This window comes from Lissotriton helveticus, chromosome 10, assembly GCF_964261635.1.
Source record: "Lissotriton helveticus chromosome 10, aLisHel1.1, whole genome shotgun sequence".
NCBI classification, from domain to species: Eukaryota; Metazoa; Chordata; class Amphibia; order Caudata; family Salamandridae; genus Lissotriton; species Lissotriton helveticus.
This window is the reverse complement of record NC_136071.1, coordinates 156872349-156891264: the sequence shown is the minus strand read 5'-3', so window position 1 is coordinate 156891264 and position 18916 is coordinate 156872349. Positions and strand designations below refer to the sequence as shown.

Genomic DNA, 18916 nt, shown 5'->3' with positions numbered 1-18916 from the left:
CGGAGAAGGGAAAGGCTGTGCAGAAACGGGCCATCTCCCGATGGATCATGCTCTGCATTACAATCTGCTATGCATTGGCCAAGAAATAACTCCTTGAGGTTTGCGTGTTTATGCCACCAGAGCCAAGGCTGTGACCACTGTGTTAGCAATCGGATTCCTGGACATCTGGTAGCAAGTAACATGGGCTTCCTTCCACACATTCACAAAAAACTACTGCCTGGACAGTCCGGCCTATTGGGAAATTGTTTTAACAGACCCACCTTCGGGAAAGTTGGTTATCTAGTATAAGATAAGGAGGCTGTGGCTAGAAGTTGTCTCTATCAGATGGACAAGTTGCTTACCTTCTGTTGTCCCTTATCGGGTAGAGACATAACCTAGCCGCAGATTCCTTATTGACCCACCCATCCTCTCCTCTCTTGTGAATGGATTTTCTAGGAGCAGGGCCTTTCCTTTCCAGGGGCCTAGTTTTAGTTCCGACTGGTCAGTTTTCTTCATGGCTCCACGTTCCTGCCGTAGAATGTTGTGAAAAGTAAATTAAATCAGTGTGCTGGGGTGGTGCCTATATAGGCACTGCACATGTCACTTCCGGCAAGGATGACGCATGAGACACCAATCTACGCCACCAATTGGCACGCTGGGATACTGCTCACGAAAACATTCCGGATACAATCTGATGCCTGGGGATAACTCTATGGTAAGGAATCTGCGGCTATATAGAGCCTGGACCAGATAAGGCGCTACCGAAGGTAAGTAACTTGCCAGATAGTACCACATACTCTGCAGCAGATGCACCCTCTTCAGGAGTGGCTTGCCAGGCTATAGTCACAAGCAACTGGGCAGTGGAAGCACCTGGTGCCGGTGAAGCGCAGCTCTCACCACAGACTGCAGTAATGGAACTTCAAAAAGTTGTTAATGGGCAGGTTATTCCTAGGCTCTCAACCCCAGGCAGCCATCAACACAAACACCCCTTCACGCAATCACTTCTCCTTCAGTGACAAGGTGACCTGTAAGCACTAACCGTGGAAGAGCTATTTATGCAAGTACACAAAGATCAGGTGTTTTTTTTAAACCCTTGTTTTCTGCACAAGGTTCTCTCCAAAGTTCCATGAGAATCAAACCGTTGGTTTACCAATGTTTTTCCACCAATCTCATTTGGCTGTGTAAAGGGCCTTACACAGTTTAGATGTCAAAAGAGCCCTCGTGTACTACATTGATTAAAAGCCTTTACAAAGACTAGGCAGCTCTTTGTGACCTTTGGCAAACCCCACATAGACAACCCGATTTCTAAGACAAGTCTAGATACATGCAGGACGTTCACATTTGCTATGTGAAAGCCAAATATATACTACAGTCTGTGCCTAATTGTATTGTATTGTATTGTATTGTATTGTATATTGGATTTGTAGAGCGCCTTATCACCCAGGGGTCTCTAAGCGCTTAGCGGAGAGTGGACACAATGTTGTTAGGGGAGCAAGCTAGATGGTACCCCATGTCTCCTGAAACAGCACTGTTTTTAGCTTTTTCGTGAAGGGCAGCAGACTTGTTTCTTTGCGCAAGCTCTCTGGCAGTTTATTCCATGCACTGGGAATTGTGTAGGAGAAAGTGCGCCCTCCTAGAGAGGACAGTTTGAACCGTGGGCAGACCAACAATGCAGCATCTACTGATCGTAAATTCCTGCCAGGGGCGTACGGACAAGACGTTCCTTAATGTATTTAGGGACTTGCCCGTACAAGGCTTTGTGCGTAATGCATAGGCCCTTGAACTTGGCCCGCTGTTTTACTGGCAGCCAATGGAGTTTGCGGAGAAGGGGGTTGCATGAGTCCTTCTTGGTTTATTGAAGATGAGTCTGGCAGCGTCGTTCATGACTATCTGGAGTCTGTTCATCAGTTTTTGTGGAGTACCGACATACAGAACATTGCCGTAGTCCAGACGTGCCAGGATTAATGCTGATACTGCTCTCCTGAGTGTGTCCGCCGTCAAAATGGGGGACAATTTACGCAGTTGTCTCATTAGGCCCACACAAGTGCCCACTACAGCTGAGACCTGGGCTGACATAGTGAGATTGGCATCTAAAACTATGCCTAGGCTTTTAACTGTTTCTGCAGGTACTGGGGAGTTTCCTAATTCAGTGGGCCATAAGAGGTCACTCCAAGGGCTAGATGTTGTCGTGATCGCAAGCACCTCAGTCTTGTCAGGATTAATCTTTAATGAGTTTGCCGTCATCCAATTGACGGTAAATTTTAGGATGTTTTGCAATTTCTGATAAGCTGTTGGAGAGTTGCCGATTTGAATGATGATGTGTGTGTCATCAGCGTAGTTGTATATACTGCAGTCCATCTGATTTAGTGATGAGATAAGGGGTTGCAGATATGCATTAAACATCAAGGGTGACAGGGCCGAGCCCTGTGGGACTCCACATGTGATCCTTGCTGCCTCTGATACCAGGTCATCCAGCTGTACTCTCTGAACCCGTTCACCAAGGAACGAGGTCAGCCAGGCATGGGCCGTGCCCTGGATACCGAAGTCCCACATCCGCGACAGTAGTAGGTCGTGTTTGACCGTATCAAATGCCGCGGAGAGGTCAAGCAGCACCAGGGCACAAGGATCTTTTTTATCTGCTTTAAGTCGCAGGTCGTCCAGCATGGAAAGCATGACCAATTCCGTGCTATTATGGGCCCTGAATCCGGCCTGGTTAGGTTCCAACAAGGAATTGTTCTCAAGATGATGTGAGAGGCTGGGCAGCACATGCTGCTCCATTATTTTGGCTAAGAAAGGAAGTTGTGAAATGGGCCTGTAGTTTTTCAAGATCTTGGTATCTGCCCCTGCCTTTTTTAAGAGAGGAATCAACCGGGCTTCCTTGAGGTTGGAAGGGACCTGTCCGGATGTGAGTGAGCTGTTTAGGAGCGATAGTATGTCATCCTCCAGTCCTGACCAGGCTTGTTTGTAAATCCTCGGAGGGCATGGGTCTGCCGGTGAGCCTGATTTGACTTGACCCATCACTATTTTCAGAGTTTCTTTAGTGAGTAAGGGTAGTGAAGTTAGGGGCTGGGTGACTGTAGGGGTAGGTTTTTGAGTGATTCCCGGGCAGTCCAGTCTAGGGGTGGTCTCGATTTCTATCAGGAGGTCAGATATCTTGGTGGTGAAGAAGGACTGAAATTTATGGCAGTCTTCTTGCGTGAAGGAGGGGGGCTGTTCCTTCTTTTTCCTCAGTTCTGTAAGGACTTTGAAAATTTCTTTCTGGGGATTGGGCGCTGTCGCAATCCTGCTTTCATAAAACTCACCTTTCCTGGCCCTAATAGCTTGTTTGTAGGTGGTGAGCTCTTTAACATACGAGGCTTGGGTGTTGGGATCATACCCCTTTCGCCAGGCTCTCTCGCTCCGGCGCAGGGAGCGTTTCAGGAGCCTCAGAGCGTCATTGAACCAGGGGGCCCCTTTCCCTTTGTCCCTGATTTTTACCCTTCGTGCAGGTGTCACTGCCTCAATGGCATTTTCCAGTTTTTGTGACAGTTTGAGGCTGGCCATCTCAACGTCATCCTCTGGTAGTCTGTTAAGGTGAGAGGGTTTCTCTAATGTGGATACTAGAGTATCAGTGTTGATTGAATTCCATCTTCTCACAACCTGCCACTCAGCGGTGGGGATTACTCTTTGCCCCGGGAATGCTAATCTACCCTGCAACAGGTGATGATCCGACCATATGCAGGGCGAGATAGGGATAGGGCTCAGCACCGGGACTGATGTCCAAATCAGATCCAATGTGTGACCTTTCTTGTGTGTTGAACCTGTCACTATCTCGGTTAGTTCTAGCGCGGTCATAGCCTCTTCTAACTGTTTGGACGTTGCGTCTTTAGTGGACTCCTCCCAGTGGAGATTAAAATCTCCCATTACCACAAGACCCTCATACCTTGTTCGAAGGTCGTGGACCAGTCCCAAAAAAGGCTTGATAATGGCTGGGGGAGTTCTAGGGGGACGGTAGACGATAAGTATCGCCAAGCAATTGGTGGCAGAACAAAGCTTGACTCCCAGGATGTCCGCACCCTCTATACTTTCTGCACAAATGCTTTCCGATTTAAAGGAGTTATTATAAAAAACGGCAACTCCCCCCCCCCTTTCCTACCATCTTTCCTATTGTGGATGGTGGCGCTGAAGTTGGGTGGCAGTGCTGCCACCAAGTCAGGCATGGACGAATCCTCTAGCCACGTCTCCGTGACCCCTAATGCACATTCCAATCACAAAACATAGCCACTGTGGCTTTCCCAGGCAACATCCTAATTGCAGATATATGTGTAAAGCTGCAATGTAGTCTACGATCCACACTTTCATTAGACGTTGTGTTCTCATTCATACTCTATGAAAAACAAAAGTTGGCTAAATTGTCCTTTTAAAACAGTTTCAAACGTCTTCCTACACCACTTGCAAGCCACCGCTTTAGGGTGAAGACCACTACTTTTCCATCTATGCAAAGCAGTTCATCTACAGCAGCACATGCTGCAAACAGTAACTGGTTTAGATTCAAACACACCCTCCCATCTCACTGCATCTGAGTTTACGGTACAGTGTTTGGAACATTTAAGTCCCATACACATGTTTGCATAACTCCAGTGTACATAGACTATCTTGCTTTGCTTTACTACACCCACTTACTCTCAATCGTTGGCAATCAGTACAATTTATGGCACAGCCTGTGTTCTGGTGCGTTTTGGCTATCAGGGAAGAAATCACAAGTCACCTGAAAACTAAAACATCTGCTTACAACAAAAACTACTTGCAATGTTAACGTACAGTACTAGATGGCAGGCGTGTGCATAGCATTTGACCTACAGCACTACTTTCAGGAGTTCTATTAACCCTCATACACAGAGCCTGTGGCACACTGTCAGAATCATTGTTTGATCTTGTTAGTAATTTCAACAATGTTATTTAAATATAATCAGCGATGTCATTTAACACGTCATCAGTGATTTGATATGCGAGGTCCTAATCAGTGCATGATGCGGGTGCAAAATATAGTTCGTTCACTATGCTACAACTTGTGTATTTTGGTGATCTTAGGTTTTTTTAACATTAGCTTGGGAATAGCATCTGTTACCACACATGCCAGAACAATACATGGCTTAACAACACAGTCCATTCCACGACTGTGTCGTTACCCCGAGTTCCATTACAACGAAAGTCATTACAGCGACATGCTTTAGGGAAGCGCTGGAGTTTGGAATAGTTTAAATTACTATTCCAACTCCAGTCGGTGTATCAGTAGGGAAGGTGTTGGACTTAAAATCCAACACCAGCCCAACACCACATTCCCTAAAGCAAGTCGTTGTAATGACTTGCATTGTTATGGAACTTGTGGTAATGTCGCAGTCATGGTACTGACTGCATTGTAAAGGTACTATGTTGTAATGCCTGCGTTTTATTCGATGTTTCTCATAGCTTGTGTATCATTCCTGAACCGAACTATAACGTCAACTTAACTCTTCGTTTTTCATTGAATTTCAGTTTTTTTTAACATATGTTGAGGCTGTAGTACCTAACTGCTACTTCACTTCTTCCTTTTATTTTCTCAAATATATATATCTATATATATATTCAAAAAAGGCACGGATCACTCACTGGATATTTTTTAGGGTTTCATTTGAGTAAAAGCATTTCGGCACACTGTCTTCTTCAGTACTCCTTAATTGGCACATTGGGTTACAAATGTTTTTAAATTGCCTGGAAGATACTTTCTTTGGAGAACACAAAAACTTAACCAACAAAAAAGGACTTCCATTTGTAGATCAGATTCCACTATTATTGGCCGCCGTGCCAGTGTGTAAATCCACTGCTCCAAACCAAATGGATGACACTTCGTTCTTCATTATTTTGAAGTTCTTATAGTTTCAAATAAACACATGCAGCTCTTCTCTTGCATCGAGTAAAAAAACAAATCTGCCTGTTGTGGCTTGCGGCTGACTCCATTCAGTCCTTTAAAAGATGACAGGTCACTGTTCTCCCACACGAGAGGTGCCATAAAACGGTCTTACTGTATATTAAATATATGTATCAAAATTATGGAGCTGTTAGGTGACTGAGAATATGGGTAGGCGAAATAAACAGATGTGGAAAGGGGATGCTGTGCTTATGCATACATCCCTCTTTATTTTTGACCCTTTACAAATAAATGCATTATGCCACAAATAACTAAATACACATACCTTCCCTCACATTTTTTTTAATAAACTAGTTTCATGCCTGCATTAACATTTCAGTGCTCATTTACCTTAGCTTTGCTTCTCAGGAAAAACATTACATCCATCAGCTCTTATTCCAACAAAATGAAATCCAACAGTGTCTCACTTGTGTCTTCAATATAAAATTTTAGCGCTCTAGTTGTTCCTGAGAACTCTGTGGTGACGCTGCAGTTGATTGCTACAGAGATAACTGAAAGTCTGGTCCTTAAAGAATGTTTCACTCTGCATGTCAAAATGTAGGAAGACATTTGAGAACTCCAACAAAATTTCCTCGGTTTAGCTTTCTGGAGCACTGACCATAATTTCTTTGACAAAAAGAAACCCCTTGTTTTGTTCTTTTACTGCAGTCTCCTCTGTCAGAAATGCCAACAGATGACGTTCATGTGTGCCATGGGCATAAATACAGAAAGTTGGCGCTCTAATTTGTCATCAGAACACTGTAGGAATCTGCAGTACAACAGTGGTGAATCAATTGACAGGCTGCTACTTTCGAGCGTACACATTTTGCATAAGCATGGTCAGACAGTCTGTGTCACACACACTGCTAATTAACTACTGCATGTGTTTTCTACAAGAACTTTCAGTATCTAGATATTTTCTTCACTGTCCAAAACAGCGATCGGAGGCTTTGGGTGTCCTTATATCGTTTGCAGCTGAAGATTTGAAACAGTTTTGTCATCTTCTTTCTGAGACTCCCAAAGGCTAACGTTCCTTAGTATAGAGAGCGGCTTAACTGTGCTGCTTTTTGGGTTGATCACCCTCCTTTTGCTTTCCAGGGCCGGTCTATTTTCAAATAGCCTTGGCTTGTCTCTCTAGTTCCTTTCGTTTATGTCTGTAAAAAAAACAGTACTGCTGTGATTTGGCTGTAATTTGACCTCCCACTCCATTTTAATATAGCGAGGGTACCAATAACCGGTAAAGCAGCCATAGAGTGAATAAGGCTTGATGGACAGACACAAGGGGCCCAACTGGCTTCACATCCCTCACAGCCTAGCCCATTATGAGAAAGTGGTGAATATTGGATTCAAGAGGGAGATGAGATTTTAGCCATCCTTCTCTTACTGAGTGCCTGACAATCTACCCAGCTCTTCTGACCACATTTAAAATTACAGGAGACAGCGCGTTGATAAGAGGAATGCTTGAATTAATCTCAGCCACTGCATATGTCCCACGTCTCCTTTTTCACCCATTATGCCAAACTAGTTGGAGATCTGCCATTTTCAAATAATATTTGATCCTGCTCCATTTTTAATCTCCAATCAAGGACTCCACATCAATTCCTTATCTTTTCTAGAGGAGCATCCTCAGCCTTCACAACTGCCAGGGTGGACTGGAAACCAGAACCAGTCCTAAAAATAGTTTTCAAGGGGGGTTTGTTGGGTATTGGTGGCCCACACAGCTCTGAAAGTAGTGCCCTAGCCAGCAGCCCACCAGAAAAATGCCAGGATAACAGAATGGATAGTCCACCTCCTGCATTAGCTTAGGTCTTAGCAGTGGCTGCAGCAGAAACTGGGCTAGAAATGTGCCATGATGGCGTAGTCCAGATGTTTTACAATATTACAAGTTGCTAGGAGATATCGTTTGATCTGGAAATATTTGATTTTCTGATACTATATAACATCTGTTTAGCTCACAATACAAACTATTTCCTCTCCACATGACAAATAATAATGTTTTGTTCTCCAGTATCTTGCACAAAAGTCAAAATATCTCAGAAACAAAGTATTTTTACACAGAACAGGTTTCTTGACTGACCTTAAAATAGCTATAATTGCTTCACTGCATGCATTTAGATATATATATATATGATCTTCTTGATTTAATCATCACTCAGAGCCCCACAGCTAGAGTACTCCTTAGCTTGCAGACTATCAGTATTTTCCAAAAAAGGTCATGCTTGAATGCTCGTGGGAAAGAAAAAAAAAACCTGATGCTGCTGAAGGAGAGGCGACGCTTGCTTCAGAGTCCTGGTCTTCGAGGAAAGTGTTGTCTTTCCGATCTGAAAAGCATTGATTTAGTTGAAGCATTGACTGTTGAGTATTTCTGCAGTTCCTAATGTTCACATGCTTGTCCCTTTCACTTACCTGAAATTGAGTGTGCATAGAAGTGGTTTCGTTTGCAGTGTGCACGCCAAGGAAAAAGGAATCGCCTAACTCATTCTTAACCCTATTTGTGTCAAAAGAAACATTAGGGATAGCAAACGTTGTAGGACATCCACATTTGCCCCCTTACACAGTTTTGAACAGTGTAACCAAAAGCCATTGTTTCACATAGAGTCAACATACTTCTCTGTAGACAACTATTTCTTATGAGCTGTCTCCCTCTGTTCCCAAACGTCACCCAGAAGCCTGCACAAAAACAAAACACCTCATAAACATGAAAGTAGTCTATTGAAAGAGTGCAAGCTTCCCTCACACAACAGTTCTAACACATGTGGAAGCAGCTGTGCAAGCTTTAATAACCGAGCACGTGTACATAAAAGTGGGTAACAATAGTGCAAGCTTTCAACACACAAAAGTGGTACTGGCCGGAGCAGTGCAAACTGTGTCCTGATTCAGCATAGAAGGCAACAGCAGTGCAAGTGTCCCTATTGCAATGTAAGAAAAAATAATCAAGCAGTTCTGGTCAAGGTAATATCACCTTCTGGAGGTAAGTCTCCCACTTGTCCCAGGACTTTACTTGGCATCTTACCCATGCATAGGTTGATGCCTCCTACTAATTACTGCTGGTTGAGTGAAATATATAATATGGCCTCCCATTATGCTTCAGATCAAGGGCCTTAACCCCTTGGGTGCTCATGACGAGGTCAGCTCGACATGAGCCATGGCGCTCCGGTGCTCATGACGAGCTGAGCTCTTCATGACCGCGCCCGTTCCGTGGAACGCTCGCACGCTGGGCTGATTCCCCTGCTGTGCTGAGCGTTCCATGGGTACGGGTGTGGCCATGACGAGCTCAGCTCGTCATGAGCACCGGAGCGCCGTGGATCATGACAAACTGACCTCGTCATGAGCACCGGGGCGCTGTACGCGCCCCTCCGCCCCCCCAGCACAGCGGGGGAATGTGCCCTGCACGGAAGGGGTTAACATGACATGTTGTATTTATTTCCTGACATTCCCATTGGAACTATTTTTGGGCCTGTGTTTGTTTTTCACCTAAAAGTACTTAAGAAACTGTTAACCAATTAAATCTAGCATTTTCTGTAAGTGTGAGAGCTGGAAGCCAGGTTGTTGTAAATTGGAGAGCACATTTTTTCTGTATATATCCCTCCTGCTCCTATGTGCAACCCACTGCTGGAGTAACTTGGAGAAGGTGATAACTAGGGTGCTGGGTTTTTAGGTATGTTCTGGAAGATTGGCGCTCAGACTAGTATGCGTTTCTGGGTTATGTGTGCTGTCGGTGTAAACGGTGCTGCCAGGTCGGGGGAATTATCCATTAACCCCAGTTGTTATTGTGAGTCAAGAACCCACAACGGTTTGATAGGCACAGTCCTGGGCACACGTGGTGAGGATATAAAAGAGTTGCGGTAGTCTCTACTGATTAAGTATTTTGAGGTCGACCCCAGTGTGTTCTTGAGCGGTATTTAATGTGACTTTTGAGTGTGCATGCCGCTTACATGGTGTGGTTTTCATGTGAAGGCGCGGGAAAATACACATGATGTTACATGAGGGTGAAATACACATGATGTGACATGAGGGTGAAAAAACATTTGTGGGTGCTTGTGATGTGGTGTGACAAGTGTTGGGTGCAGTACTGGTTGGGTGGATGGAGCACAGGTAATGAAGTGGGATATTCGCAAAGCAGTACTATGGTAGGCAATGAAGCTGGTTTGAGAACCCGCCCTCCCGCACACACCCTGTGTGTAGAACCGATTATCAGGCCTCATCTGGGTAAGCTTCCCCTCACTGGGCCTTGCTTTGAATGCCACACATGTGTATTTTCCCGCACCTTCACATGGAGACCACACCATGTAAGCGACACGCGCACTCAAAAGTCACATTCTTTCGTGCATCACCTACTACATAGACTCCACATACACGTATGGTGATCCCCTTCCCATGTCCCAATGGTGTTTAGTTTGTTCCTTGCAACCTATTGAGTCAAACGCACTATTTTCCATACTCCCCTGATCCTATGTTTTGTATCGCCTCCCCTTTCCCCCCAGCCCTGAAGAGTTACAAGCCCATGTGTTGTGACGAAACACGTGTCGGCTGATTGTTTGATTCTTATGGTTTTTTATCATTCAGTACCACTCAAGAACACACTGGTGTCGACCTCAAAATACTTAATCAGTAGAGACTACCACAACTCCTTTATATCCTCACCACGTGTGCCCAGGACTGTGCCTAACTTGGAGAAGTTGTTTGAGATCTATTAGCCAGTCAAGAACGAATAGCCATGTCCCTGGGAAATAGTAGGGTCTGCTGCCAGCCTGTTCCCCTGCGTCCAGCCTCCCATTTGCATGTCAGACACTCATGAGTATTCCCTTTAAAACATGAATTAACCACTATACAGTGGAAACTGGTTTAAAGGGCTGGAAGCATGACCGTTGTGAAGTGATTAATCTGAAAGGCTGAGTTACCGCCTCAAGTAGCTCTTAAACAATCACTAGGAGCCAAATCATGCTTCCTTTGTAGGATTTCAGTGATCCATTTACTCTTGCAGAATCTGAATCTTACAGACTGTTCAGCTCAAGAAGGACTCCCCATAATAAAATTACCATGCTGAATGGGAGTTTCCATTCCAGCTTCCCACTGTCCCTAATATATTTCATACTGCAGCATATCTTTTATCTTCCAATTCCCAATAATGTATGGAAAAAGTTGGACTACCAAATAATGTTGTGGGCCAACATACAATTTCTGCTTCAACAGTTCTTATTAAGAATCCAATCAAACTCAATAACAAATGTTAAAGTTAAGCCACATATAATCCAAAATCAAATATGTAGACGATTTAATACGTTGTTAGCTTTTGTTTAAAGCCTGGAACTATTAATTATTTGCATTCTACCTTTTCAAGGTGGTTATTTATTTTTAGCTATATGTTTCATCTGTGATTAATTTCAGATAATGAAGATTCTGATGTCAGCGAGGAGCTAATAGAGGAAGTTGTGTCTGAGGATGAGAAAGCCACAAAATGGAAAAATCCACAGGAGGATGAGAAAGCCACAACATGGAAAAATCCACAGGAGGATGAGAAAGCCACAAAATGGAAAAAGGATGAGAAAGCCACAAAATGGAAAAATCCACAGGAGGATGAGAAAGCCACAAAATGGAAAAATCCACAGGATCTCAAGTTTTCACAACGACAGCAATTACCAGGTACAAGATTATTAGATTTACTTCTGAAATTTATGGCGAAGGAAAGGCATTCTTGTTTAGCTTTGGAGTAGGTTTCCCAAGCTCCTTGCCAGCCCAACCTCACTGGAAAAGAAGGTAATAACGTTGTTTTGTTGGGTAAGAGGGCAGAATGCCATCTTAAGAACTCTATGGAAAGCAAACCAACATTCTCTAGTAATGAATAATTCTATTCTGTTCTATTTTTGGCATTTCTAAAGTGCATGGCTACCCAAAGAAACATACACATGTTTGGTTTGTGTTATTTACTTAGATCATAATTGCTGGAAATATACTCCTAACTTGACACTTTACAAATGATACTCCTTACAGATACCTCATAATCAACTTCACAATCTTACACGGGATCTCAAATTTTCAGTAGTACTCATTACTGGCACGAGATGGCGCTGTTGTGGCCCTGGCTACCAATCTGCAAGATCTCATTTTTGTGCCATGAATTTGATGAAGCAGGGCCATGTACGCGTACCACCGAAGACGTTGTTTTTCTTTTTTCCTATTCTTGAACTGTGCCGTATCTAGAACTCACTGCATTTTTTGTTTATTATTTTTCTGAGATTTTTGGTTGAGCTTTTATTCATAATATCCTCTCCAAACTACAAGGAAAGATCTTTTACTTGGTGACCATATGCACTGAGGTATTTTAAAGAGCAAGGCCAAACTTTTTAATCACAAAAGTAGGTGCAGAGATGTAAATCAAAATCCAGCTCAGCTGTCTGGAGCTGTTCTCTGTGTAGAAAGCACAACATATCTTTCTCTCCTTCAAATGGTGAAGAACACAGTAAACATGAGAAATAGGCTAACAGTGCATTCAGATTCTATGCCTCAGGTGCAGCTCACTTACTGCCCAACCCTTAGCCAGAGGTATGTTTGCTTCCTCCTAGGTACCTACAACATCTATGTGGGATAATAACGAGGCCATGATAGTTGTATTCAGTTTTTATAGGGCAGAAGACTCTGAGGGACCATGATTTGCTGCCCTTCCTTTTTGACTTCTACACTTGCCTGATGCCACTTGTGTACAAGTCCAAGAAACCAACAATCAGCATCAGGGCCTTTTAGCTCGATGCCAGAAGCACTAGGTTTGGTGCTTTTCCCAAGCCAGCACTTCAACATCAGGTTGACATAATCCTTCAGACAGGTAAGAATTGGAAAGCTGACTATCTATAGGCCGTATAAATGCCTAATTTAAGAAAAATGAAATTAATGGAGGCATTGATCAGATTGCTAAACATCTGGGGATCTGATTCCGATGCCTTAGGTTTGTCCGTGCCCTAAATGAGGATGACAGAAGTGAGTCCCACATGTTCTTCATCCTAACAGCCAGAGTTGAACCTCTGAAACCTACCCAACCAGCATGGCTGGTGCCTTCTCCCCTTGTACTGCCCTCCGAGCCGATTGCCGTACTGCTCTAGCCCAATTCTGCTTTTGACACCCTTCCCGCCGTATCCCAACTTCCCGTCTCTGACCCAGAGAATAAGGATCCATACCACCTGGGCCAAGTCATTGTTTTCAACTCTTGCAAGAGTTGTTCCCATTGCAGAGTTCTGTAAGGCAGCAATGGGGGTGTCCTGCACATGTTTGCCAAATACTACTGTTTGAACTCAGAGGTGTGCAGGGACGAGCGCTTTGCAAAATCTGTACAGCAAGATTTTCTCATCTAAATATCCATCAGCTCTTCTCCAGGGAAGGTATTGCTTGGGAATCTGTTCAACAAGTGAGGATCTTTCTGGTGGGTACTTAATCCACCTCCAGATTAGTCACAGATTTCATGCGCCTCTTCTTCCGGATGGATTGAGTACACAGGGACGGTGGTAATATGATCCAAATTAGAGTTTTGCACTAACCCGTACTCAATCGATGTTGCTCCATATGTTCGCCTTGATGGCATTAAAAACACGAATGGAAATTGATGTTGCACCGGATGGCTTCGGTTACATTACCAGTCATCACTTCCAGTGTTGACACCAAGCTTCCCCCAGTTACTAGCCTCAAAGAGATATGAAGTTTTCCAGATCCAATCTGATGCCTGGGATTATTTAGTAGGTAATGAAATTGTAGGGAGATAGTATACCCACCAGAAAGATCAGTACTGAAGATGGTAATCTCTTCCTTTGCACTCTGGCACGTTTCACGTGATTTAATGTGGTTCTGTGATGGCTTGCTTAGATGTCTTCAGATTTCTCTAGAGACTTTCAGAAAAAGGTTTGTCCAGATGCCATATAAATGACAAACATTGGGTGAGGAGGCAGCAGATACCCGACTAGAGAAGATGACTCTGGGTCTGCCTTTTCCAGCATTCCAGTTTCACAAACAGCTCTCTATGTGCAATGGCTACATTTGTAAAAATGGTAGGCTCAGACAGCAACCTCCGCCCCCATAATGGGAAGTGGAAACTACCACTAGCAGCAGCAGTCATCTTCTCTTCATCCACACCCACCACCCTAAAGAGTATGCATTCATTCAGATGTGCCAGAAGTGGGATGTGTGGCAACCTTCTTGCCAAAGCAGATGCAGATCACCTTGGACTAATGTGTCCTTCCAATAAATTTGATGATGGATACTTCCTCCAATTTCAGAGAAAGCTACCACTCGATCCTCTGTCCTCCTGGCTCCTCACCTCACACAAACATTTAACTTTCTACAGATGGGTGCAATAGAGGAAGCCCATGACAGAAGAGAGTAAGTGGTGGTTCTCTAGATTCTTCATGGCTGGATCTTGTCCCTTACCATATACTTATTCACCGTTGTGACAAGGAATTTGTATGATTATCATAGAAGCAGAGTATATGTATCTTCATTTGAACAACTTCCTGTTGTTCATTATCAACTTGATGTGTACTTTCACAATGTATGATATATTATTGCACACAAATATAATTCATATTTATGAGCTGATCAAGGATTGCAAACAACCAATAACTTATGTGGCTTGAGTCCTTGATAAACAAATAAGCAAGGTCACAATAAAAGGAACTCCTAACAAGCATAGAAGGTAAAATACATGGAAATGGGACTTTACCATATATTTTGTTACTAAGGTGAGCATATGTCTGTTGCCCTGCCTGATGTGTCTGTTACGTTGTTACATTAAGTGGTATTATGTCCAATTTTATAGTTTTGATACAAAATTGTGCTAGTATGCTATGGCTAAGAATATGTGTTATAAGGAGGTTCACAGGTGTATTGCGCAGTGAGGAGTGGGATGTTGGCACCTACCTATCCTTAACAGATGTTAATTCCGCACCCCCCAAACTGCAACTTAAAACTAAGGCTCTGTCATAGTTTGAGAGATTGAGCAAAAGCTATACTAGTTTCATTCACACTACTCACTCTCACAGACACACAATGCTAAAAAAGAGAGAGAACCTACGGGAGACGAGCAGTGATTAGAAGTAGTGTAGTGGTATCTGTTTGAAACCTAATGTGTAATGAATACTCTGTTTCATTGGCAGACTCTTCCTTATTGCCTTTCTCCTCTCCTTGTAAAGGTGTCCATAGAGAGAGTCCTCTCCAGATATTAATATTAATATATGAAGGTAAATTTTATTTGTAACAATTCAGATTAGTAGGTCCCAGACACCTTTCTTCTTAGCTTTTACGCATAGCAGAATCTGTGGACGTAATATGGTTTTATGACACAAAAAAATGTGGGCATGAGCTCCTTGTCTTTGATGGCATGGAATATTCATCCTCCCATCACTTCCCTCACACGATATTAATGTCACAACCGTCCATTACATTGAGTCGTTGAAGGAACTTCTTGATGACTTAGCACCTATAAAAAAGAAATGAAAAGAGTTAAGCCATCTCATTCACAGTTCAGAGAACTCTGTGAGGAAAACAGTCATTAAGAGTGCTAGAGGAAACATATAGACGCTTACCATCTCTGTCCAACTTTTACGGCATTAGGACTGTCAGGAGACTCTTCAGTGCCAAGGCTAATTTCATCAAATCACTAATTGAAACTGCTAATAATGGACTCAGGCGAGTCTTTTGAAGTCGTAAAATTGGCCAATAGCCCCTTCTTTCCTTCACTGTCCATTTTTCTGATTCAAAATATGAAGAATGTATTCATTCTTCAGTTATAAAGTTAAATCTATTGAGTATTCGTTCTTAACTTTCCAGTTCTTTAATGGCCCTCATTGACCGTATGAAATCTGAGGACTTACAGAAAAGGTGAACTGATTATTCCCTAGATCATCTCCACATTTTAATTGTTTTAATCCTACCCAGGAAACCCATGATTAAAGACTGCAAATGGTATTCCTGAGGTAGTTTTATGTCTTCCCCTTGATTGTTTGTTTATATGTAGTTTACTGCGTGGATCCCAACATATTTGTTTGATTTGTCCTCCCTCTCCCTTTGCTTCCTCCCAGGCATTGGTCTGCGTGAGGATTTTGTAGCCACTCTATGATGAAGCATGCCACTATTAGTGGGTGAGGGCAGTTTTAAACAAAGCTTGCATTTTCCCCGAGCGCGTGTGCTTTTTTCACCAGCCTCTTCCTATGTTTCCTCTGTTGGTGGGTACTTGAGTTCTATGATAAGGAGGATGGAAAGGGATTAGTACCTCTCTCCCCTTTCTAATGTGTGATGACAGAATTTGAAAATAAAGAACCCTTTATAGTTCTGTTGTCTGTGCATATAGTATTTAAACTTCCTCCCTCCAGCCCTACACACCACGGCTTCCCTGATAACATCCAAAGAAGGATCTTAAATGTCACATTGACAGGCACTTCCAAACGCTTCTATCACTGTCATCCTTAAGTTTACTCAATCATGCTCTAACCTATCTCTTGCTTCCCACTACCCGATGACCATGTTTGCCTCTCCTTGCTTCACCTTCTTTTTCCACCATGTCCTTTGGTCTTCCCTTATTTAGTACAGCCAGGTTGTGTCTGTCTTTTGCCCTCATGGTTTCTCATCTGCCTCACTTAGGTATTTGGTTATTTGTTTCCCTTTTCTTCAAGATGATGTTTTGTAGGCTTGCCTGTCATGTTCTTGTAGTCCAGTCTGCATTCACTGGTGGCAGCTACTCCCTTATGATTGTCTTAACCTGCCTATAATTCCGTTTTGCCTTGCACAGAACTTTAGTCAGTGTTACCTTTTCAGGCAGCTGGCTTCTCCTTTATCCCTTCTCCACTTGTACAATGTAAATGTAAATGTAAATGTATAGGCATTTATATAGCGCACTACTTACCCGTAGGGTCCCAAGGCGCTTCGACCGCTGCGAAACCCTTCCTGGCTTCCCTGAGAGATGGTCCCTTAATGGGAATCTCCAGGGTGAGACCAGGCATCCCCGGCGGTCTGGTGGGGCCGTTAGTGAAGATGAGGCAAGCTAATGCCCAGAGTTGCCGAGTGTGAACGCTGATCAGAGTGGGCACCGAGGCGAGAGAATTATCGAGTCCGCTGACCCTGGTCCAGAAACCTGCCGCGCCGGGAATCGAACCCTGGTCCCGGGCCGTCCTCTGCTCTCGGGTCTGCCGCCTCTAACCAGTGAGCCACACTACTTCACTATCTTCACAATCTCTATATTGTTTGTTGATCCTGCTGTTTTACTCTACATTTTGAAGTATGGTCTTACTTTATCAGTTGTGCTCGTGTACAAGGTTGCTTACCCCTCCCAGTTCACCATTAACCTTGACTTTTCAAGCTGCTCTATTGGCCTTGGGACATATTCATGCTTTATAAAACTTCAAGGAAATAAACACTGCCCTTTATGCTGAAGCTGACTGTATTGTATCTTTGGGACCAAAATTAAATTGAAGGCCTGGTGACATGAAATCAATTTGCAGGTAAGAAACTTTGTTGGTTTTTAATGGAAAATATGTAACTCTGAGTCGGATAGATGGGTTTCTTTCATAAGGCCAGTCAATAATTATATTATTTGCTTGTGTTTTTATTGTAGCACAACAATACAATAAAGTACGGCCAAGAAGCTTCTCTCCCGCCTCAAATGATTTGGACTCTGATGACTCCGATGATATCGTCATCTCCCCTTCTCTGCGTACCAAGAGATGAGACTTCATTTACTAGCTGGGGCCAACTTTTCCTTCATTCATGAGCTATGATTAGTAACATTGAAACCAACTTGTCGTGTATCGTCTTAATTGAGTTTGTCGACTCTTTGTAGACGTATTGATTTTTTACATTTTCAGCATGGGCCTTAATACCAAACAACCTTAATGATCTAGTGTGAATAATATAGGGGGAGGCGAAGCACCTATTATAAAGTGCAGAAGAGAAGAGCCATTCCTAATGAGCCAGTGATGGGCTCCAAACATTTATTACCTCAACACTAAGAAACTGTCTCGTCGAAATTAAGAACTTTGAAAGTGTCTGTTTCAACAAAAAAAAAAAAGACTCAACAAAGAGGGAGAGAAAAAGGAACATCGAAAAAAGAGGAGTGTAGTGGAAAAAAGTAGGGCACAGGGGATTATTCCAGATAAGGGAAAAAAGGAAGAAAAAATATAAAAGATTAGACAGAGGCACACAAACTGGGTAAATGAAAAGAAAGATGCGAAGGGAATCCGAAAAAATCGTTTGGGGCGTTTACCATGTTTGACAAAAAAAAGATGGCAAAAAGGTCAGCGAAAACGCAGAAGGGTGGAAAACTACACGAAGGAAACACCATATTTAAAAAAATAAAACATACACTTCGGGAATGGAACAAATTGTAGGGAAACTGAAGTAAAAACAGGAACAAGACAAATTAGAAGTAAAAACTTTGAATGCATGAGGTACATTCGTACAGCACACAGCCCTCCCTCGGCCTTTTACTGTGGGATATCCCACTATAAGTAATCATATATACATGTAGAATGACTGAAACGCATAAGGAATGTTTGCCCGTGGAAGTTTGCATTCTCATAGCTGCTGTTTTTGCCTTGATTCTGGAGTGTAATATCGATATTAAGTTGCAAGGACTGGGGTTACATAGTTAACGTGTCTTGTGTTATCAATAAAAGAGTTTTTGTAAAGCGCAACTTGTCACCAGGCAGGGTCTCTGGGTACTAAGTCTTCACACCCTCGGGTCAAAGAGCCATGTCTTGAGCTTCTTCCTCAATTCTACAAGTAAAGTACAGAGGTGTAGGTGAAGGGGGAGGTTGTTCCAGGACTTTGCAGCAAGGTAGGAGAAGGAAAGACCTCTGCAGCGGTTCCATGTGATGCGGGGGTGTGGGCCAAGGTGATGGAAGTGGAGTGGAGTTCCCTGGTGGGTCAGTGGAACGTCAGGTGGTGGTTGATGTAGGCGGTCCCGGAGTTGTGAAGGGCCTTGTAGGAGTGAGTCAGGAGTTTGAAGAGGCATCTTTTCTGTATGGGAAGCGTGCTGTC

At 43.3% G+C, this 18916-nt stretch overlaps 1 protein-coding gene across 2 annotated transcripts in view; it reads left to right on the top strand.

Moving 5' to 3' along the window:
- The window catches only part of IQCE (IQ motif containing E), a 313633-nt gene extending 295573 nt beyond the window's left edge, over positions 1 to 18060 (top strand). The window contains exons 23-24 of one of the 2 annotated variants that reach the window (XM_078664993.1): positions 11294 to 11548; positions 17493 to 18060. In XM_078664993.1, coding sequence (XP_078521119.1) covers positions 11294 to 11548; positions 17493 to 17605 — 368 coding nt within the window. In that variant the 3' untranslated portion in view covers positions 17606 to 18060. The remainder of the gene's footprint in view (positions 1 to 11293; positions 11549 to 17492) is intronic. The other variant, XM_078664994.1, reaches the window with a different exon arrangement.
- The last annotated feature ends 856 nt before the right edge of the window (positions 18061 to 18916 follow it).